Source organism: Octodon degus, unplaced genomic scaffold (assembly GCF_000260255.1).
Source record: "Octodon degus isolate 3935 unplaced genomic scaffold, OctDeg1.0 scaffold00107, whole genome shotgun sequence".
Taxonomy (NCBI): domain Eukaryota; kingdom Metazoa; phylum Chordata; class Mammalia; order Rodentia; family Octodontidae; genus Octodon; species Octodon degus.
In genome coordinates this window covers 2,192,661-2,216,108 of record NW_004524683.1, presented here as the reverse complement: position 1 = coordinate 2,216,108, position 23,448 = coordinate 2,192,661, and the positions used below count along the sequence as shown (strand labels likewise).

General features: G+C 41.7%; 1 protein-coding gene across 9 annotated transcripts in view; it reads left to right on the top strand.

Moving 5' to 3' along the window:
- The window catches only part of Osbpl9 (oxysterol binding protein like 9), a 160,555-nt gene that overhangs the window by 136,367 nt on the left and 740 nt on the right, over positions 1 to 23,448 (top strand). For 8 of the 9 annotated variants that reach the window (XM_004639129.2, XM_004639133.2, XM_004639128.2 and 5 more), the window contains 14 exons: positions 817 to 907; positions 1,890 to 1,994; positions 5,652 to 5,811; positions 9,448 to 9,560; positions 9,673 to 9,791; positions 13,712 to 13,797; positions 15,851 to 16,022; positions 17,302 to 17,386; positions 18,195 to 18,305; positions 18,560 to 18,623; positions 18,723 to 18,863; positions 21,599 to 21,677; positions 22,389 to 22,480; positions 23,179 to 23,314. In XM_004639129.2, coding sequence (XP_004639186.1) covers positions 817 to 907; positions 1,890 to 1,994; positions 5,652 to 5,811; positions 9,448 to 9,560; positions 9,673 to 9,791; positions 13,712 to 13,797; positions 15,851 to 16,022; positions 17,302 to 17,386; positions 18,195 to 18,305; positions 18,560 to 18,623; positions 18,723 to 18,863; positions 21,599 to 21,677; positions 22,389 to 22,480; positions 23,179 to 23,314 — 1,554 coding nt within the window. The remainder of the gene's footprint in view (positions 1 to 816; positions 908 to 1,889; positions 1,995 to 5,651; positions 5,812 to 9,447; positions 9,561 to 9,672; positions 9,792 to 13,711; positions 13,798 to 15,850; positions 16,023 to 17,301; positions 17,387 to 18,194; positions 18,306 to 18,559; positions 18,624 to 18,722; positions 18,864 to 21,598; positions 21,678 to 22,388; positions 22,481 to 23,178; positions 23,315 to 23,448) is intronic. The other variant, XM_023724180.1, reaches the window with a different exon arrangement.

Below are 23,448 nucleotides of genomic sequence, written 5' to 3'. Positions count from 1 at the left end.
TCTCAAAATTTTTTTCAGTCTGGCCTTAAACCCCAATACAGGAGCATATACCATCATGCCCAGCTGTTTTCATAATTTTGATTTTAAATAAGTATGATACACACATTTTACTATTATCTGAATTTCAATGTGGTTTTAACTTTTTATGGATTTACCCAGATTCTTGCCATTTAAAAAATAAAATAAAATAAAAACAATCAAGTTATAATGTGTTTCTTTAAAATGGCATTTTGCAGTCAGAATAATTTCTTGTCTTGAGTCACAGAAACCTGGGCCTTTTCCCTCTTAAAATTATAAACACACATGTGAATCTTTTTCTTCAAAATCCTCACAAGGAAAAGCCTTCCTGTCCCCAGTGGATGGTGCCTCTTTGCCATGAGCAATCCCTAGCTGGATATGTGTTCTTTGTGACACATGTCTGGGTTAGCAGAGGACAGGACAGCCTGGTGGTGCAAGTGCATTAGCTACTGATAGGTTCAGTGTTAACATATTTGTGGTGAGTTAAAAATTTTGAAACACTGAATTGAATTAATAAGTTTTTTGGTATTCTGAAATCTCCCCACATTCTTTTACAGCTCCATCTAAGTTTTTCCTTCAGCTTTACCTTTTCCTTCTTTACTGTGCTTTGTTGGAAGAAACCCTGGCACCTCTGTATTGAAAAAATATTTCATTTTCTCTTTGCATTTTGACCAACTTGCATATATAGCTGTCCTCAGGATTTTGCTGTCAGAAATGTGGGCATTTCACTCATTGGGTGGGGTCAACCTGAGAAAGACATTTAATTAAAAATAACTATACTGTGTTTCTTTATCTCAGAGTACTATTAACCCTGTAGATGCAATATATCAACCTAGTCCCTTGGAACCTGTGATCAGCACAATGCCTTCCCAGACTGTCTTACCTCCAGGTACAGTATTGGAAAAATGTTTCACAGATTCATTAATGAGGAAGAGAACTTTAATGTGTCGAATTCATTGTAGTAACTATAACTTTTTCCCCCTTACATTTTAAGTGTAAAAATCACAAAGAAAAATGCTGAAATTAAAAAACACCTGGATAGATTATTGTATTTTGGAGTTGGGGCTTTTGAAATATGATAGGACTTGGGTTTTCACAAGTGAAAAAGAACATGGTTACTAAGACTTGGTTTTGCTGGGAGAACAGAATTATATGATGCAGAATTCATGGCTGTGAAGCAGAATACCTAAGGGTAATCCTGGACTATTCAGTCTTTGAGTATATTTTTTTATAACTCTAAACAATGCTAATGTTTTATAGTAGATTTTAAGATAATGAAGGAATAGTGAAATGTATGATGCCTTCTGATCAAATGATACTCGCATTTTTAAGTATAGAACAATAAGTACCGCTTTTTAAAAAACTTGACAGAAGAGGGCTTAAGGTTTGGCTATGCTGGTTCCTTTTGTTTTGTTGCATCCAACATTTCCGTGTTCTCAGTGAGGACATAGTGAAGCCAGATGTCACAATATAAAAGGAAAAATCCAGTTCAAAATACTACTAAGCATGTGAAATCCTTTCATGAATTTTTATTCCTTAAGAGAATGTGCTTAATACTCCTTAAGGGACTAAAATCTGCCCTGGTTCAGATTTTGTGTGATACGAATCTTAGCTTATCAGCAGGATTTACTGGTTTGACAGAGCAGTTTTGTTGGGATATTGGCTGTCATACGTGGTCTCTTGGTGTCCCACTTGGGCTCTGTAGTGCTGACTGAATGAAATACTAGAAAGCCAGAAGATTATCGTAGAACTTGCCTTAAGGAAATAATGTTTCAGAAATTTCTTATGTTAGGATTTTGAATCCCACGTAATTGCGAACAACACAGTGTGCTTTTGGCTTTCTCTAACTTATTTCACATATTCAAATCTAGAACCTGCTCAGTTGTGTAAATCAGAGCAGCGTCCATCCTCCCTACCAGTTGGGCCTGTGTTAGCTACCTTGGGACATCATCAGACTCCAACACCAAATAGTACAGGTACAGACTTGTGTGACTTTTACTTCTCATAACTCTCCATTAACGTTTGAGGTTTATGTTTGACTACTGATGGGGAAAAGGTAGAAGAAATGTGGTGTACATTACTCTTAGTGATGCCTTACTTTTATCACTAAGGTTCCATATGCTATGTGATTCACTTTTGTGACTGAACCAGGAGCTTTAGTAAGTCACTATTAAATACAGTAGTACATTGTAGGGTTTTGTTCATCTACTTTAAGAATTATTTGCAGGATCCATACTGAAGTTAGAAAATTTGCTCCTTACAACTGCATACTTTAGAAAATTGTAAAGGAATCAGACAGTACAGAAGCATACAGAACAGGGCCGAGGTGTAGCTCAGTGGCACAGCTCCTGCCTGGCAAGCATGAGCGAGTTCCTGAGCTCAATTGCTGGTACCAAAAAAAAAATTATACAGAACAAAAGCTGAGAGTCCTCATTGGTCCCCTTGTCATCGCACACATTGGTATGTTTGCATCTCTAGTGTGTAAATTATTTTAACCAAATTAAATTATGTGTTTCTATGACTGATTCTTTTCGTAGAGCATTCAGAGAGCTTCCCACGTTACTATTTTGAGGTATACAATCTGGTTCTCTTTCCACTCCACCCCCAACCCAATGCTTGGGACTGAATCCAGGTCTTCATGCACTTTGCCAGTGAGCTGTACTACAACTAAGCCCTTTTTATTTTTTGGAATAGTCTAACTGCTGAGGCTGGCCCAAACTTAAAAGTTCTCTGCCCAGCCTCCACAGTAGCCAGGATTATGTACAAGTGTGCAGGTGCACACCTGCTTATAACATTCTTGCACAGCTTTCCTGAGCAGGTGTCACCTGTTTTTCATTGATGGATATTTAGGTTGTTTCCAGTATTTTCCTGCTAAACAAAACTTCACTGATACCATATACAGCACCTTTGAATTTTTGTTTTTACTTTTTTGCCAATTTTATGGGCAGAAAAGTGACAGTTAACTTAGGTTTGCATTTTTGTAATTTGTTTAGAATTATTGTATTGGGCTGGGGAGATAGAAGCACCTGCTGGGCAAGTGCAAGGACCTGGGTTCAATCCCCAGTACCACATGCCATGCCAGCCTAGAAACTGGGCGTGGTGGTGTACACTTGTAATCCTGGCACTGGGGAGGCTGAGACAGGAGAATCACTACAAGTCTGAGTTGCATAGCTAGACCCTGTATCAAAAAAAGAAATAAAATTATTATATTTTTCTCTTAATTTTACAGGGAAAAACTTAGGTAATAAATTTACTTGTTTTAAAACTTAAAAAAAGTATTATACTAACTATAAAATTGAACTCCAGGAAGAGCACTTAGTTGCTTTTGACCCTGTTAAACCTGGAGGCTACAACCAGAACCACTCTGAGAAAGTGGAGACTTGGTACCTCTCATTTCTCCACAGACTTCCTTCATGGGCAGGACTTGGCCTTGCAGTAATGACAAATTACCATGTGAGGTTTTTTAAAAGTCATTTTAAATTTTGCCTTACTGCAGGCATCAATGCTATTAGTGGGGTGCTTAGACAAAAAAAGTCAATAGTAGCTCTCTGAAAGCTCTTGAAAAAATGCAAATCAGTTTGAATAATGAAGTTGAAATGTTTTTCACTGGCTTCTGTATTTCATGAACTGTGTCGTTATCTTCCTAACCTTACAAATAGTACCTATAATTTTTGCTTATGTTTTGTAAGGCACGTTCTTTTTAGTATTGTAAAGTAGCCAAAATTTGTCATTTTGGAAATCCATGAAACTAATTACTGTACTAACTCTGAAAATCTGAGGCGCTTTTTCATAGTTCATTGATTTTATTTTATTTATTTATTTATTTATTATTATTATTTTTTTTTTAGTTCATTGATTTTAGTGTGACTTCCAGAAGATAAAGACTTTTATGTTCTGTCTTCTCAGAACACACACACAGGCAGTTATCTTCCAAAATATTTTTCAAAAGATATTTCAAAAATCCTACTAACATTTAGAGTAGAAGAAAATTAAAATATTTTTATGTGATTTCTGTCTTGGGTTTCCTTATCTTTACCTTTCCTTTCTCTTTTTAACGTAAAAAAGACATAAAGGAACACCTAAGGAATCACGGCATTTGCGGTCCTCAGGAAATGTCTGTTGGGTTTGCGGTTCCCACTCTGAAATTCATTTTCTTCGTTTTCCATGGTGTCATCACCTGGGGCATTGGTGGCGAACCTGTGGTACGCATGCCTCAGCAGGCTGCTCATATCATGGAAAGGTTTAAAGGGTTCACTGCACTACTAAACTAGGGTATTTACATGTTACTTACTTGTAACTACTGATCTGTTTTTTCCTATTTTGATAAGAGAATGGTTATTTTTCTCATTTCTGATATTGGAAAGAAAAAAATTAGAGATTACTAGTTCAGGTAAGCGATCCTTGAAATTTCCATGATAAATATTACCTTTTGGCAGAGGTTACATTGTTTTGAGACTATCTTTGGAAACCAGTGCCACACACAGACTGATAAGCTCTTTTTGTATACAACTGAGCCAAAGAGAGAAACTGACTAAAAATTGAGGGATATCTCTGCCTCAGTTTTTATTGCTGCTGTCTTTGGTTTTTCCCAGGACGGCGGCCTTGGCTTTGAATTGCCAGCAGTGACTTACTTAACTGTTTTTGGGCTGGAGATACAGCTCAGTGCCTGGCAAGCACAACGTCCTGAGTTCAATTCCTGGAAGCCCCCACCCCCCCCAAAAAAAAGAATTATAACTTTTTCACCAAGCATTTATAGTAGAATGACATAAGTGATCTTGAATATACCCTGAGATAAATGACAGCCTGTAGGTATACAATGAGCTAAACTGATCTCAGTAATCCACCTGATACTTTTTTATTCTTGCTTTATTTATTACTGAACTGTGTCACAGTTAATTATCACAGATTATGTGGTCCTCTTTCTCTGGCTCTCCCAGAATTACTCCTTTTCTGCTTTTTTTTTTTTTTTTTTTTTTTTTGCGGAACCAGGGATTGAACTCAGGCCCTTGCACTTGCCTGGGAAGCACTTATTCCACTGAGCCATCTCCCCGGCCCCCTTTTCTGCATTCTTTCCATAGTAGCCCACTGATTTTATCTCCAACCCTGAGCCCCAGCCCTCACTTAGGCTTCAATGGAAAGGAAGTAAGGAACCTGGGTGGTGTGCACAGGACTTTGTACAGAGGGTTTTTTCCATGTCATGACCCTGACAAATGACTATGAGTGTGATATTCTGAACAATATCTTAACATTCATGTGATCTGGATGGAAGATCTTCCCGTGTGCTATGTCCATTGGTTCTAGGTGTGGTTCTATAAGAGTGTGGCCCTCCCATTGGCACTGGTGTTCTCTTGTAGGCCTTCAACACTAGACCTCTTAAAAATCAGAAGAGCCCCCTTCCTAATGTTCAAGATAAGTGAATCTTAAATTATGGTCAGAAGTTTCTAAATGTCTACATCCCCTTTTTATAACACAATTTGCTTTTTTTGCTCTCTTTAAATGATTTTCTTTACATATAGTGTAGGGTTCTACCAACATAACCAAATACCTTTCTAATTTTAGAAAGGTCTGTTGGGGCCCTGTCTACCTGATTACCAACATTTCCCCTAGGTAATTAAGCCTTTTTAATTTCACAGGCAGCGGGCATTCACCACCTAGTAGCAGTCTGACTTCTCCAAGCCATGTCAACTTATCTCCAAATACAGTCCCAGAGTTCTCATACTCCAGCAGCGAAGATGAGTTCTATGACGCTGATGAATTCCATCAAAGTAGCTCATCCCCAAAGCGCCTGATAGAGTAAGTAATGAATAAAGTGTGTATTTTAATGGCTCTCTTGGTTTTTATAAACACAATTTGATTTTGAGAATAGTGTTAATGACAGACTTGCTTTATGAGGTTTGGTAAAAGGCACTTGTTTTGCTTTGCCTTACGGAGCAGCCACTGCGATGAGAATTGTGATTTTAGCTGTCACTGCATATGAAGTCAGGGCAGCAGCCATGGCAGTGTGTCGGCCGGGCTTGGTCAGTGCCCGGCGCTTCTGCAGGACCTGTTGGCATTAGATGAGGACCAGCCTGAGTGTGTGAGCTAGAACGTATTGTACAAAGTTGAGCACACTGTTGTTTTGGTACGGGGTTGGAGGTATTCAACATCCAGAAGTCAGATGCTGTTTTAGTTACTTTTTACTCATTGCTGGGACAAATACCGGACACTCAAAATGAAGGAAGGAAAGGTTTATTTAGCTCACAGTTACTGGAGGGTTCAGTCCATATTCCGCTGGCTCCAAGGCAAACGACAGCAGTTCATGCAGCAGAAAACAATGAAGAGCAGAGGAGGAGCAGCAGCTGTGGCGTCCATCAAGCCTCTCTCTTCTATGCTGACTGTGAAGACCAGCTATCCACAGTGAAGATCAGAGCTCCTCCAAAGTGGCGCGGCTGCAAAGATCAAGCTCCTCCAAAGTAAGACTTCTCCACGGAAGCGGCGGCTACAGGAAATCAGGCAGGGCAGCTTCCTGCCTTTCTCAATTCCTGGGCCCTGCCCACCTGCAGGGCTAGGCCCCCATGCTGAGAACTGCCGGAGCTGATTCAGCCAAGTTGACACAATGTATCAACTAACACACATGCTGTGCTAGGTGGAAGAATGATCCAGAAATCAAAACACCCACTTCTCTGCCCTTAAAAAATGTAGTATGCTTTGTTTCAGAGCTGTGTGATCCTGGTCAAGTAGACAGCCTGTGTGACCCTCACAATTTCCTCATTTGTAAAGTGAGGACAACAGTTTGAGCATTACAGGGTCACTGTATTTTTTTTGGTGCAGCTGCAAGACAGTACGGATTTGGAAGTGGTTGTGTGTGTATTCACAAGTAAATATCTGTCAGCCCTTAGAGAGTGAGTGTTTTTTTTTTTTTTTTTTTTAAAGGAAAAGACATTGTGTAGAACTCTGTTTCTGTTGGGTATGTGCGCAGATCAAGAACTGGGGCATTCATCTACAATTGTATCGTTAATGGTCCAAAATCTTAGCCATTACAATAGGAAAATACCTGTTCAAGAAAGTTTTTATGCAGTAAAATTCAGCTTTTGAATGTGGGAAAAGGTGAATTACATTATGTAGATGAACACCTTGGTTTTTAGGACAAGGGAGGGTAGAGAAGTTTGAACAAACAAGAAAGCCAGATAAGCAAAAAGGGCTTGCGGTAGCACCTTTTTGTTTCCTTTTCTGTTTTTTTGAGGTGAGATCTCACTGTTGTGTCCAGGTGGGACCTGATGTGGGTCTCAAGCAGTCTTCCTGCCTTAGCTTCCCAAGTAGCTGAGGCTGTAAACATGTACCACTATACCTAGCTTGGTGTCTTAGTGTTGTTTTGCCAGTAGAAATTTCACTTTAATTTTTCAAAATAATTGTAACCATAAGAGGTTTAAAAGGAAATGTGCATTTAGAAAATTCCAAAGCAATAGGTCTATTTTTTTTTGAAGGGATCAAATTTAAAGAGGGTTAAAGATAGTCTTTTACCCAAGTCAATAGGTATTATTTTAGACAGAAGAGTAGAAAATATTTTGCTGGTAAATGGACTTAACTTCTAAATCATGTAACTATATGGAGAAGCTTGCTAGTATGAGATCAGCTCCATATAACATTGCTGACAGTGTCTCCCTTCAGTTTGAGGAATATTTGTGAAATTTCTAAGAAATAGAAAAATTTTAAATATTTACTTGTTGGCCTTGCTCTAGGGACATCTATGAAGTCACCAGCAGGCTGATGGACTACTAATGTTTCTTTCTCAATCTGTCTCTTTTCTATAATTTTTTGAGGGAATCTGGCCTCAAACTCATGGCACAGTCCTCCTGCCCCAGCCTCTCTTGCTGGGTAGGATTATAGCTATATACTGCCCTGCCCCAGCATTCTCTCCTTTAAATTTTCTTGTCTGTCTTTCTGTCTCTGTCTCCCCCACCCCACCCCAACTTCCCATCTGAAAGAATCCTGAGTTCTCTGTCCAGCTAACCCATTCTGGGTTCCTTTTCCCTTAGCTTCATACTCTCCTCAAATACCCATATCAGTAGAGACCACAGATACTTCATTTGGCTCAATGTTGGGGCCTTTGTTGTTTTCTTTTTGAGATGAAGTCTAAATTGCTCAGGCTGAGCTCAAAGTTGTGATGCTCTGCCTCAGCTTCCCACAGTGCTGGGTTGCAGCATGCCCTGCCATGCCTGCCTTAGGGTTCCAATACAAGTGGAGCCCAGAATACTTTCACTGCTTTGTGAGCAGTGAAAGTATTCTGTGGGCAACCGCAGCGTTACGTATGTGCAGTCACGTTTGTGCCTCATCATCCATAAGTGGCATATTATCAAGCTTGACCATTAATATAATCTGTGACTTTGATGCTATTATAGAGTAATGGGTTGTAGTAAGTGTACCCTGGGAGGTGGACCGGGTGGGGGTCCGTGTATAGGAACAGGGAGTACAAGGAAACTAACTCCAGGTCATTTTGCTGTGATCTTCACACTTGCCTATAAATTTTATTAATTTCAAAAAGATCAAAACAAGTAACAGTAAACTGTCTTAAACTATATACTTTGCACCTGTAAGATTTGTAGTGACTATTATAATGTACCATTTTTATAAGTATCAGCAGTATAAGAAATTTGGTTTTTGTTTTTATACTTAATAAGTAAACTATTTCTAGTTATTCTTCAATTTACAGACACATACTTACCTGGGCAAATTATAATCTAATAAATGCTTTCTTTAAACCTGATGATTGACTTATGATAGCATCAGTTACCACAAATGTGCTTATAAAAATCACAAGCTTTTTGCCCCACACACTGGAGATTCAACCCAGGGCTTCCACATGCTATGCAAGCTGTGAGCAATGTCACCAGCACTGCTTTTTTAAAATTTCAAATAGACTCATTTAATGACTAATAGTATTAATAAAACTGTAGGCTTTTTATCAAAAGATCTCAAAAGTATAGACATCTTTCTGAGACTTACTGGACTGTTTCACCTTTGAGGTTCTGGAAATTATTGCTGAGAATTGTGACAATTCTGCAAGGACACAAAGTAACAAAATTAGAAAGTGACCTCTTAACTTTAGACTTGATTACAGAGGTAAAAATTTCACCAAGTTTAGAAGAGGTCAGTGATTGCCCTCCAATGTGGCCTGGTCAGGTGCGGTGCAGAGAGCCCAGACAACACTGTCCCCAACGCTTGCGCTCCCCATCTTGCCCTGTGACACAGCGAGGGTGCTGGCAGCATCTGGTAGCATGGGGGCACCAGCTGTTGGTTCAGAGTTGTCTTGTTTCTGTCACCCACTTGTGTCTGTTGGCTTGAAGCAGCTTTAAAACTTCAAGTAACATCTTGCTATGATTCCAAGTTGTGTTCTTTAGTATAACAAGGTGATTTTTTTTTGTTTTGTTTTTTCTTCTTCTTCTTCTTCAGTTCTTCTGGCTCTGCCTCAGTCTTGACCCACAGCAGCTCAGGAAATAGCCTGAAGCGCCCAGATACCACAGAGTCACTGAACTCCTCCATGTCCAATGGGACAAGTGATGCTGGTAAGGGCACTTTGAGAATTTAATCCTTTCTTTCTTACAAACATTTGTAATATTGGGAGTAGCATAATTTGGCCCATTTAACACCAGTCTGAGAAAATGTGTTTCGTTTTAGACCTTTTTGATTCGCATGATGATAGAGATGACGATGGGGAGGCCGGGTCCGTGGAGGAGCACAAAAGTGTCATCATGCACCTTCTGTCGCAGGTTAGGCTTGGGATGGATCTCACTAAGGTAAGGAGTGAGCTGCGGTTTGCCTTGCTTTGTGTGTGTGGGAGAGTCTCAGTGACTGCGTGCTGAGCTTGCTTGCAGATGCGGGGAAACGTGATAGCTGTGCTTGGTACTTCAGTCTAGTGATTTAAGATGTATGTAGCTGCATGAGCTGAAAAGTTGTAGAGATAGATGAAATAAATAAACCTAAATCCACAGAGAATGATGTATGGGTTATATGGATTAAGATTTGAATTTGCAGCAAGTGAGAAATAGCATTTGTCTTACTAATGTTGAGGGAAATGCTAATGTTTATATGTTAATAATTAGTCCCAGGGACATGTCTGAGAAATACATCATTAGGTGATCTTGTCCTTTTGTCAACACAAACCTGCATGGTATAGCCGACCATGTACTTACGCAGCATTACCATTTTATATAGGACCACTGAACTTTGATTGGTCTTTGACCAGTTATGTGTTACCAGACTGTGTCAACAGTAAAACTTGTTGCCCTAATCTAAGTAAGAACAGAACACAAGCATAGCATTTGGGCAGCCCAGCATACTCAGCAGAAATGTACTGGGTGGGAGAATATTGTAGGCCTTTGTCTATGGAATCGCCTAAGGAATCATTAGGCTGCGTAAGTGTTGGTCCTTTTGCTTTCCTAGCACATTCTTTCCATGGTGGCCATCACAGTTCCTACTGGCCAGGTTTGGGTCTGTGTCCATTCCTAAGGCAGACGCTGGTTAGGCGGGCTCCATGCCAGGCTTACATTCATTTCCATCCACACTGTGGGGCCTGGGACAGTGAGCCCCAGCGACCTCGCCAATCCTGAGCTGACTCAGGTTTTTGGTAGGGCAAAGTAGAAACCTAAGGAGAGGGCCACAAATGTCTCCCACATTTAGATTTTTAGTTGATTGATTTATGTATTTACTTATTTATATATTTAGTACAGGGTCTTGCTATGCAGCTTGGACTCTAATGATCCTCCTGTCTCAGCCTCCCCAGTGCTGGGATTACAGGCATGCACTACCGTACCTGGTTTCTGTGACCACTTGGTGCACCCAGGGGTGGGGCCAGCCTGGCATGTAGTACTGGGGATCAAATTTTGGTCCTTGCACTTGCCAGGCAGCCACTTAGACCACGGAACTATCTCCTGGTCCAGGTTTTTAGTTCTTGTCTCACATAAATTTCTTTAGCAGATAATCCACATTGTCATCCAGAGTTACTAAAAGCTTATCTTATGAATGATGTTATGATAATTATTTCTTTGCTGAATGTGTCCAAAATTAGCCTTTTTAAATTGTACAAATGACTGTGTTTGCCAGCAGCATTTGTGAAATACTGATTCCTTTGTGCATTCCAAAGTATAATTATAATAAGGTCTTAAACTTGTAATTTATTCTGTTTCTAAAAATGTTTTTAAAAAATTTTCCAAAGACTAATAGTCTTCTTGTATTTCTTTTTTTTAAAAATATTTATTTATTTTTATTTATTACATTTATTTATTGTGTGTGTGTGTGGCCAGCTCAGCCCACCAGGGGGCGGGGCTGGCTGGCATGTGGGCTGGGGGATCGAACCGAGGTCCCTGTGCTTTGCCAAGCTTGTTTCAAGTAGGTGCTTTAGACCACTGAGCCATCTCTCCAGCCCTCTTCTTGTATTTCTTTGGAAGTACTACAATGTCACATCCCAGTTAGTCTTTATGCAGAGCAGCCATAGGTATAGCAGAATGTGTAACTGTCCTGCTCCTACAGAAATGTACAGAAGTTAGTTTTCCAGGCTTCCTCCTCGCTAGCAAGTGGCCAGACAAGTGCTTCAGCCCAGCGTGAGGCGACTCTGTGAGGGTGGATTTCATTTCTGTACTAGCACTGTGAAACATGACAGCTATGCTAGAAACAGGGAGAGGAGCTGCTGAATTGAGCTCTCAAGAAAATTCTTGTCTCTTTTTTGTTTTTAAACCTCTTTTTATTATTATTATTATTATTATTATTATTATTATTATGAGATAGGGTCTTGCTATATAGTGCAGGCTGGTCTTACACTCACTGAGGTAGCCCAGGTTGTCCTTGAACTTATGGCAGTCCTCCTGGCTCACCCTCCTGAGTGCTGGGATTACAGGCCTGCGCCACACCCAGCAGTTTTTTTTGTTTTTGTTTTTGTTTTATTACAAATGACATTAGACTTCTTTTAGTCTTATGGCTGTTACTCTTTTTTCCTGTCCCTTTGAGTTACTAGTTTAATTCTTTTGTCCATTTTCTATTGAAATAATAAATTTCCGCTTGTTTTGTATCAGCTCTTTGATAAAGATATTTTAACCCTGTTTTGTTTCTTACATTGTTACTTGGTGCTTTATAAATTTTGAGTTCTTCTGGGGAGAGAGCTTAGTGGCACAAGCATCTGCCTGGTAAGCACAAGGTCCTGAGTTTGATCCCCGGTTAAATAAATAAATAAATTTTGAGTTTTTCAAAGTTACAGAACGTACATCAAGCTAGTCTGAGCACTTCATGATTGTCTAACCATATTCAGATTCTGAATACACATCTGTGAAAATATTTATTTAAAATTTTAACACTGAAAAAAAAATTTTTAACACTGGAAGAACCACGTGTGGTAGTACACGCCTGTAATCTCAGCACTTGGGAGGCTGAGGCAGCAAGTCCAAACTGTATAGCAAGAACCCATATCAAACAAACAAACAAAAATCAAAAAATTTTTAACACTGGAAGGAGTTAAAGATGATGTAATACACATTTCAAAAACTTTGCTGCTTCCATTTTGGTTCCCAAATGAAATTCTTCCCTTTTTTTATTGATTAATCTTTATCTCTCTGATTTCTTTCCTGTCTATTTTTTTTCTTTCTTTTTTTAATGTATTTGGTATAGGGTCTCACTGTGCAGCTCAGACTCGTAGTGATCCTGTTGTTTTCAGTCTCCCCAGCACTGGGATTACAGGCGAGCACTGCCACACCGTCTCGGTGGTCAGTTCAGCACGCCCAGGGGTAGGACCAGGCCTGACATGGCATGTGGTACAGGAGATCAAACCCTGGTCCCTGTGCTTGCCTAAGCAAGCGCTTAGTTTGTTATCTCACTGGCCCTAATTTCCTGTCTTTTTTGCTGTCATATGCATAGCCCCTAAATACAGAACATCACGAGCTCAGCCCCTATTAAAAAAAAATTTGATTTTAATTTTTATTTTCTTCCTTTTATTTAATTGCTCAATTTAAAATTTCTTGCTATATGTGAACAGAACCTCTGCTTTGAGTTCTTAGTGCTGAGAAGATAAGTTTGCAGGTGCGAGGTAAATTTCCTAGCATAGGTCTGGGGGCAGTGGTGCAGCAACAGCAGAGGGCTCACGCAGAGTCAGCCCCAGTGCTGGGTTCACATTAATGATGGAAAATTTCTTACTTCATCTGAGCTGTACGTTTTTCTACTATAAAATAGGATAATTCTTTCACCAGTTATGTATGATCACTGTGGTAAGATTGGTACAGGTGGGCTGGTGAGATAGTTCAGTGGTCTAAAGTGCCTGCTTAGGCAAGCTTAGGTAGATGTAGGGGACTATGGTTCTATCCCTGGACCACATGCCGCGCAGCCCCACCCTCGGGGCAGGCCGAGTGGGCCAAAAACAAGCATTTAAAAAAAAGATGGGTATATAATGGTGAAGCAGATAGGAGGGGTCTGGTTTGTCATTGTTACACCCTTCCCCTGGGCATACCAGGGAGGAAGTGACCCTTGTACATTCAAGCCCCTTCTGTCTTCCACTCTCTGCTGGACAGGTTACTGTGTACTTCTGAGGCAGCAGTTGGGGGCTGGTGCAGACACAAGCCTGGGCAGTGAGGGGCCATTGGTGATGTGACTGGAGTAAATGTGTTGTAGCCATTCAGTAAGCTGTTCATCTTGAGTGGAATCTGGTCCTTACGGGCCATATGTGTATGTCTTACAGGTAGTTCTTCCAACATTTATTCTTGAAAGAAGATCTCTTTTAGAAATGTATGCAGACTTTTTTGCACATCCGGACCTGTTTGTGAGGTATTTGAACATAGACATTTCCAATTTTCTAAGTTGTGACTCAGTATCTTCGTGCCTGTGTCAGGATAGCTGGGTCTCTTCTTACCCTTCAGCTATTTCTGGGTAAACATGTATGTAGTGGTATTGTATTGGCTGATTGACTGCCTAGTTTATATGGCACTGGTGTTAGGCACCCAAGTTTACCACTTTAAAAATTCTTAGAGTATTAGTAATACCTCACTGGCCAGTATTTATGGGCCAAAACTATGAGCTTATTTGATCTAGACAGCGGTAATCATTATTTGTGCTATATTCTGATCTTAACTGTGTGTAGCAAACCTTTCTCTAAAGCATATGTTGTTTACTAGGTGCTTTTATAAGCTGGAGAAAATAGTCTCAGTTTGCCCTTGAGGAATTCACAATCCACTGTCAATACAGACTAATACACTTTAAATACAAAGTTTTCATTATTAGTACAGGGAATAGAAGTACTGTGAGGTGGGATTGATTGTAGCAAGACAAGTTCACATTGGTTTTCACTGGTAGCAGAAAAATTTTCTTTGTAATAGAACATGTTGTAATCCATCTTCTCTATCATTTATTCATTAAATACAGATTTGAATTTAAGGGCAGTTTTTGTGAGAATTTAAATTTGGGGGGCCCTGACTGAATTACTTAAAAAATACAAAAGCACAGCTAAAAAAACACTTTATCAAATGAACACTAAAAACACTTGACTAAGTTCAGAAGCACAAAAGGAGACTAATGGAACAGAAAACGAAGAAGATATGTATGAAACAAATACCAAGGTGGTAGGGTTAAACCATCCCTGTCAATAATTACACTAAATGTAAATGGAACACATTCTCCATTTTAAGGGCTGGGGAGATAGCTCAGTGACGTAAGTGTCTGCCTGGCAAATGCAAGTCCAGAGTTTGATGCTGGTACCAGCACCCCCCCCCCAAAAAAAAAAAAAAAAAAATCTCCATTTGAGAATGGTGAGCTGGAGTAGTTTTGCACATCCATAATGCTAACACTATCAGAGATTAAAGTAGGAGGATTGTAAGCTCAGTCCCAGCTTGAACTGGCCAAATTGGCAACTTAGATTTTTGTCTCTAAATAAAAGGTAATAAAAAAGGGCCAAATCTGTAGCAAATTGTGAAGGAGTTAGTCACCAGTAACACATACACGTACGCTCACGCGCGCAGGAGGGGAAAAAGACAGGTAATAAAAAAGCAAGATGCATCTTTATGCTATCTTGAAGGGAGACTTCATTATTGCTAAAAAATAAAAGGATAATCACATGGTCAGCCCAACAGAGGCATGATAGACCTTTGACAAAATCTAGCATGCATTCATGATAAAATACCTCGATCTGATTCCATTTGTGACAAGATCAACTGCCAACATTATGTTAAATGGAGTAAAGCAGTCTGCCTTCCCTCTAAAATTAAAGACAAAACAAAGATGTTTATGGTTACCATGCCTGTTCAGTGTAGTACTCAACATATTAGCCAGAGCAACCACACAAGAGAATCAAATAAAAAGGAAGACACAAAAGGCAAGGGAAAAGAGGAATAATCCCTATTTGCAGATGACATGATCTATGCAGCAGACCCAAAATATTCCACGAAAAAGTCTTAAATTAGAAACTGATAAAACAGCTAGAGAAAAATTTCTGTATTTGACAAAATGAAACAGTACATTTATATGAAGTTCTGGGGGGCTTTCAGGTTAGCTCAGTTGTCTAAAGTACCTGCGGAACAAACCAAGGAAGTCAGTAGCACAAGGAGCCCCTGGGAGTTGGCAGATAGAACTTGGAAGGAGCAGTGGTAAAACGTTTTGGAAGAATGGAAATATTCCATGTCCTGACTGGATGATAATCAAGGAAATGAATATACCCATTTGCCCTAACACTAAGATTAGTGTAATTCAAGTGTTTATATCCTACCTCAGTTTTCAAGAGAAGCTCTGAGGTAACTTCCAGGCCTGGGTTGTCTTGGGATCTGTGCCTCAGGCCAGACCACTCACCAGCAGAAGGCGGGACATTCAGCTTTTCTTTTCTCTCTTGCAGCATTAGTGACCAGAAGGACCCCAGGGACCGAATGGTTCAGGTCGTGAAATGGTACCTTTCAGCCTTTCATGCAGGAAGGAAAGGATCGGTTGCCAAAAAGCCATACAACCCCATTTTGGGTGAGATCTTTCAGTGTCACTGGACATTACCAAATGACATTGAGGAGAACACAGTGAGTCCTTTGCTGACTGTTCTGATTATATGGTTGGCTCTGATGATTTCACTTAATTCAGGAGCAGAGAATAATCATGCAGCAGGGATTATGAAATCAGATTTTGAAAAGGAGAAGGGAAGAGTGACAGGAGATGAGAGAATGAGAAATCAGGTTATTCAGAGCCTTACACACCGTGGCTTGTCAGGATCTCATTTTTATGTTAAAAAAAAAACTATTATAATTATTTTGTGAAAAATACTTTTAGAATCAAGGAGACCTAATTCCAGCAGTTGGTTCCAGCTACGCAGTCATTGTAGAACTAACAGATTGGGGTGCTGAGGGCTGTGGCAATCAGAAGTGTATCGTTACATGTTCTTGAGCAGTTGGTAGTGTCATGTAATGATAAGGAACAGCGCAAACTTGAGGGAAAATTCAAGAGTTATAAATGGAAATTTAAGGGTGAGGAACCTGTTAAGCATGTAAGTAGAGTTGCCACTTTGGAGCAAGGAGTTTGAGGGAGGAGTCTAGGATGGAGACTGAGCTTCCAGTGACTTATCATAAGCCCTAGATTTGGGCTGGGGTGATAGCTCAGCAGCCTAAGCACCTGCCTGGCAAGCACAAGGACCAGGATTCAATACCTGGTACTGCATGCTGTGCCAGCCCCAGAACCCTGGTCATGGTGAGCTGGCTACTGAAACCAGGCATGCTGGCTGGCACATGCCTATAATCCAGCACTGGAAAGGCTGAGACAGGGGATCCCTATGAGTCTGAGTTGTGTAGTGAGACCCTGTACCAAATAAATAATAAAAGACTGAAAAAAATAGAGCCCTAGATTTGACTGGTTACATGTGACGAGTGGGTAATGGAAAACTGAGCTCAGCATTCTGACATTTAGAGATTGAAGAGATCCAGCAAGAGTCAGATGTGTTCCAGGTTTGGGAAAGCAAAAGACTGAAGCTCAGAGCACCTGACACTCACTAACCTTATGTAAGCATGGCTCTTCATGCCTTTTCCAAGTGAGGTCCTCCACTCAGCCTTTTCTGATAGCACAGGTCGGGTCTGCCCCTACTCTCGGCAGGTGTCAGTGCCTGCTGTGTCGCTGAGCTAGGCACATGAGCTGGAGAATACGTTGGAGTGATTGAGAGATGGACACAGGCAGTCAGCATGATTAGGGGCCAAGGTAGAGGGCTCGAAAGGGGGTTCAGTGCATGTCCAAGAGGGAGCAGACTGCAGTTGTTAGATTCTCTGCATTGTCATTCGTTCCCACATCAAAAGACAATGTTGTATTTGTTTGCAGGAACTAGTTTCCGAAGGACCAGTTCCTTGGGTTTCTAAAAACAGCGTGACATTCGTGGCAGAGCAGGTTTCCCATCATCCGCCAAGTAAGTGACACAGTGCTCTGTAGCATATACTCGAACTTGGTTCTGCCCAGAGGTCACAAAAAGCTGGGCACGGGGGCCATTTCACTGCCACATGCCTTACTGTGTGTGTCCTCCCTGTACCTCAACTGGAAACTCAGTGGATTGGTTCCTCATCTAAAATTTATGTCACTGATCAAAAAGGATTTGGGAAACCAATGTTTGATGCTTCTAAACTCATCTCACCCATAATGATCCTGGGATACAGAGACCTCAGTGGCTTTGGGACAGTTTAAATGATGTGTAGTTTTGTGCCTAGTGTGTTTCAGATACAGTGGCAATAATTCCTATCCTTAACATCTTCTTTCATGAAGTATTAAGACTAGAAATACAGGATGGGCTTGGGTTGCGGCATATTTACTGACCAGAACAGATGCGCCTTTTGATTTTAAGCCTCCAATTTTAGGGGAGCTCCTGCCCACTTGGCTCTGAATTGGTGCTTGGGTTAGGGGAAGGGTATAGAAAACAGGTGGCCACATGCTGCGCTGGGTGCACTGAGCCGGCGACCAAGTCCGGGTGTGTTGGCACAGCCTGGAGTCCCAGCACTGGGGAGGCTCAGAACAGGAGAATCACTGAGTCCAGTCTGTGTAGTGAGACCATGTACCAAGTACATGAATTAAAAAAAAAAAAAAAAAAGCAAGTGGGTACCTCATGGCCAAATTGGAGACTGTTGAGGTAAAGGATTTCTCTGTAGTGCCAGGTTCCCCCGCCGGGGGATTGAGTTTGGAGAATTGGCTGTACAGTTTGTTAATGGAAAATGCTTTCTATTCAGTTTCAGCTTTTTATGCTGAGTGTTTTAACAAGAAGATACAATTCAATGCTCATATCTGGACCAAGTCAAAGTTCCTTGGGATGTCAATTGGGGTTCACAACATAGGGCAGGGTAAGTCCATGGGCATCCTCGAGTAGACTACAGTTGTTAGTGGGAGGGCTTTACATCATTCAAATATGTGCTACACACTTGCATGTAAGGAAAAATGCCCCCAGAAAGCAAGACTGGACACCATTGCTGGCATATAAGCATGTCTGGGGGTGAGGACAGGAGCAGAGCACAGAATAGCTTGTTGCTGCATTGACGTGCATGTCCACTGGTCGCATGGCCAGTGATGGAGGAGGTTCTTTCCCTTCTTTCCGCAGGTTGTGTCTCATGTCTAGACTATGACGAACATTACATCCTCACGTTCCCTAATGGTTACGGAAGGCAAGTAGAACTGCTTTCTTAGCTGAGTAGCAGGCCTGTTGTTCCGCGAGCCATGCCTCTTTAACTTTTAGCCTTACCCGAGCATGTTTTATTTTGCAGGTCTATCCTCACAGTGCCCTGGGTGGAATTAGGAGGAGAATGCAGTATTAATTGTTCCAAAACGGGCTATAGTGCAAACATCGTCTTCCACACTAAACCTTTCTATGGGGGCAAGAAACACAGAATTACTGCTGAGATTTTGTAGGTATTTTTCTGCCTCGGTGCTTTTCTACCATGCTTTTTCTTGTCTGGACATCTGTGTTAGAAAATGGCCATTTTACTAGGTTATCTTTGTTTCATATCTCGTGTCAATCCCTTTCTAAAATCCCATATCAAAAGGAAACTTAAAACCTGGGTGCCTAGGGCTGGCCAGATAGCTCAGCAGACTAAAGCACCTACTTAGGCAGAGCACGGCAGCCGGGGTTGAGACAGGGCATCCCTATGGCTGAGCGTGGTGATGGGCTATAATCCCCAGGCTGAGCGTGGTGATGGGCTATAATCCCAGCACTTGGGAGGCTGAAAACAGGAGAATCACTACAAGTCCGATCTATGTAGACCTTGTACTAAATACAAAAAACAAAAACCTGGGTGCAGAACAGTCAGAGGTCACTGATAGAATCTTCTTCCCAGAACCTGATTTGTTTGGAGAACTGGCCCAGAACTAACCGCTCAGCTCCTCCTTACCAGGCTGAACTGTGTGGTTTTCCTTTCAGCAGACTTTGTAAGCTCCACTAACGTGTCTCCCGTCTTCACAGTCACTCCCTGGGCTGTCCCTTTGCAATAGAGAAAACAGCACAAGTCATATATTGTAGGCAATCGTTTGGCTCCATTTAACACTTTGGGGGGGTCAGATGAAGGCAGCTTTGCTGAGTAACAGGCTTCGGGTGGGTTCTGAGCTTGCCTGAAGAGAAGCGTGCAGCATAGAGCCCCGGGCTTTCCCTCTGCCTGCCAAAGCTTACCTGGAGTGGTATCCCGCCTAGAAAACACCTGAGTAGATAATGAGTTTCCACGGAGAAGATTTCATTTGGATAACAGAATCAGCTACCAAAACAGTCTAGAGTAGGAGAGACCATGAATACAAGGTGAAGCTTGTAGGATCAGTATAAGATTAAAAAAAAAAAAAAAAAAAAGCTACATTTAGACAGTATGGGCAGGGTTTGAAGAGCAGCACAGATTGTTCTCGTTGTCCGTCCCAGGACACAGGCAGACGATGGAGATGGCAGATTTAGAGTGAAGACAACAGCCTACTTCTCAGCTCCTTGGCGGTAATCCGCAAAGGAACCACTAGCTCAGCAGGACTTTCTGGCTGGGAAAGACAAGGAAAGATTGCCCCACAAGTTGGTAGTAGAAAGAGCCCCTGGTATGATCTTTGAGTTAAGAGATTTGAGCATTCGCTGAAGGGCTTTATTAGCTGAGTTCTTAAACTTTTTGGTCTGTGGATCTCTTTAGAGCCCCCATGTGTTTTGTTTGATTTTAGGAAGGGTCTACAGGGTGTTCAGGGTCTCACTACTAGATAGAACTCGAAGTGATTCTCCTGTTTACCGCCTCCCAAGTGCTGGGATTACAGGTGTGCGCCACCACGCCCAGTCTCAATCTCTGTCTCAGCATGCCTCAGGGGCAGGGCCTGCACAGCAGGCCAGGGGATCAAACCCCCTACCCCTGGGCCTGCTTGCAGGGGCTTTAATCCACTGAGTTATTTGGCCAGCTCTTGTTTTTTGTTTTGTTTTTTTTTGTTTTTTTTTTTTAATGTCAACTATATGTAACAAAATTTTTCTGAGAACCCTGTCCCACTTTTTGTTTGAGTCAAGGTCTTGCTATACAATTTAGGCTGGCCTCAAACTGTATGTAGCCGAGGCTGGCCTTGAACTCATAGCTGTCTTCCTGCCTCAGTGGGATTATAAGCATGTGCCACCACACCTAGTCTAAAAATACCAGTGTTTTAAAGTAGTACTTTACTAACAAATGGCAGTAGCACTTTTTTGAAAAATAACTTTCATAAAAATTTTCCTTAAAGAATTTGTATGGTCACTCATTCCTATAATCTCAGCACTCAGGAGGCCGAGGCAGGATCATTGTGGGTTCAGAGCCAGCCTGTCTTACATAGAGGGGTCCTGTCTGAAAAAACTAAAGAAATTTGGTGTAGTGTCATAAGTCCCCAATGTAATAGATGGATTCTTCTGTTTGCTACCTGAATTGAGCCTATGGCGATATGTTACATGGCCTCTGGAAAACACTACAGTTGAGGCTCAGTGAAACAGGAAAGCAGTATCTTAAATATTTTAGGAAAATAGTTTTGACCTAAACTCCCTCCAGCACAGAGTCCTGGGAATCCTGAGGGAACCCACCCTGCCCCAGACTACACTTTGAGAACCGCTGCACCTTTCAGACCTGCGATCCCATTCTCATTTTCCTGTTTCCAGCCTAGCCCAGCAGCTTTCACCTACTCGGTTCGTGTTATTTCTGACCTTTTTCAGTTTTAATGAGTTCACGCCTTGCCTTTCCTAATCTGGCCTTGCTATGATGCCATCTGCCTGAATTCCATCTCATTTCCACATACCACTGTGGTGTCAAGTAGCGACCTGTTGTGCTTTGAAGAAGGGACCCCAGTGGATTGTTGCCCATGCCCAGGAGAGAGCTTAAACCATCTGATGGAGGGCTCCCTCATACCAGCAGTTTTGCCTGTGGTTGCTGGAGTGAGCTCACCGCAGTGCTCAGTACCCAGAACCTCTGGCACTCTCTCCACTAGGCTATGAATAGTGGAAGGGCAGTGAAGTGCCAGGCCTCAGCTCCAGGCGCAGGGCTGTCTCTCCCACCTCACATCCACTCCTTGCACTGTGCAGCTCATTAGCGCTCTGTTCAGGGCCCTCACTGACCAAGATCTCTGGTAGAATGATTTTCAACTTGAGACTAACACAGCTGTTTCTTTTTCTGTTTAGTTCTCCAAATGATAAGAAGTCTTTTTGTTCAATTGAAGGGGAATGGAATGGTATAATGTATGCAAAATATGCATCAGGGGTAAGAACATCTGTTTTGCCACATGTTTTAAGCTATATTGAATTGTAGCCTTCTGATGGCTTCATATGGAACCTCTGAAAACCAGTGCTAAGGTCATCTCTTCAGGGAAGGCCTGTGCCTTCCTCCCCAGCTCCCTTTTCAGCAGATCAACTTTTCATTCTCAAAGCACTTGAGAATATATATGTAGAGCAGTGCATAGTTCTTATTATGTACCCAGGAAATACTAGGCATAGTATCAGAATGTGGGGTACATTTGTAAAGTGAAGTGTTAAGTAAATTTGTGTATGTGTATTTGTATACACTAAGTTTAATAATACTGTTGGGCCCTAGACAGAAATGGGGTCAGCCCTGCCACCCAGGAACTTGCACACTGCACCCCTGGACTGTTTGCATTAAGCCAGGAAGGTAGTAGGTGTAACAGAAGAGTTGATGAACTGGGTGTTTGGAGAATTTGCAGTGTCAGAAGCCCTGGCAGCAGTGAGAATTAATTATGTGGGTGTAGCTCAAGTGGCCATATCTGCTAGCACGTAGCATGTAGCTATCTGAGCCTCTGGACTTTTAAGCAATAAAACTGTATTTTAGGTTTAAGGCTGCATATGAAACTTGTTCTCTGTATCATTAACATATATGAGAATAATCTGTTAATTAAAGTCTCCTAAGAGATGACTTTGGTAACAATTTGAAAAAAGCCTTCTATTTCTTGTTTTCTAGGAAAATACAGTCTTTGTAGATACTAAGAAGTTGCCTATAATCAAGAAGAAAGTGAGGAAGTTGGAAGATCAGAACGAGTATGAGTCCCGCTGGTAAGAGCTGCTGCCTGCTGAGTTTGGGTGATGGAATAGCAGTGAAGCAGGGCACACCAGGCTCCATTGCCTGGGTTCCTGTCAGCAGCAGCACTGGTTTTGTAACAGCTAAGTTTGGTCTCTGTCTCTTTCTGGAATGAAATGGCCCCTTGACTCAAGATCACACTAATAGCCCTAAGGCCATGGTGTAATCTCAGCACTTGGGAGGTTGAGGCAGAATTGTCAGAAGCCTGAGGCCAGCTTGGGCTGCATTGTGAATTCAAGGCCAGCCTGCATTTCATGGCCCCCCCCAAAAATCACATTTTAAGTGTAAGGGAGTTTTTCTGAGGTGGAACTTCTCAGCTCCTCTGAGCTAACCCTGTTTACCCTTTAGTGAAGGACCCTTGGGCACTATTGAAGGAAAGCCTCCCCCGTAGTTGCATAGGTGAGAGCTGCTTCCAGAAGTGGAGGCCCAGGTCTTGGTGGAAAGACCAGTGGGAGTTGAGGACCTTTTGTCTTTATCTCATAGCAACTTGCCTGTCTTTCATTTCCTTCCATTTCTGTGTTCTTCATTCCTGCAGTGCCCTATTACCAGCTCCAGGTTTAAAGTGCACACCACAGCGTGAAAAGCCTGTGATTTGACTGTTTATATGCTGTGTTCAGAGATGCCTCTGGGCTTTCATTCCAAGTGCCAGCTTCTCTTGATCTCTTTTCTTTAGCCTTTGGAAGGACGTCACTTTCAATTTGAAAATCAGAGACATTGATGCAGCAACTGAAGCAAAGCACAGACTTGAAGAAAGGCAAAGAGCAGAAGCCCGAGAAAGGAAGGAAAAGGAAATTCAGTGGGAGACAAGGGTAAGGCCCTGTGTGTGGATCACCACTCGGCCATAGCTTGAGCAGTTGCAGTGAATGCTGAAGTGATGCCAGGCATGGTTTGTGGATGTATTCTCCGGTTCCTACCTGAAACTCATTTCACAGGGAGAGGGTGT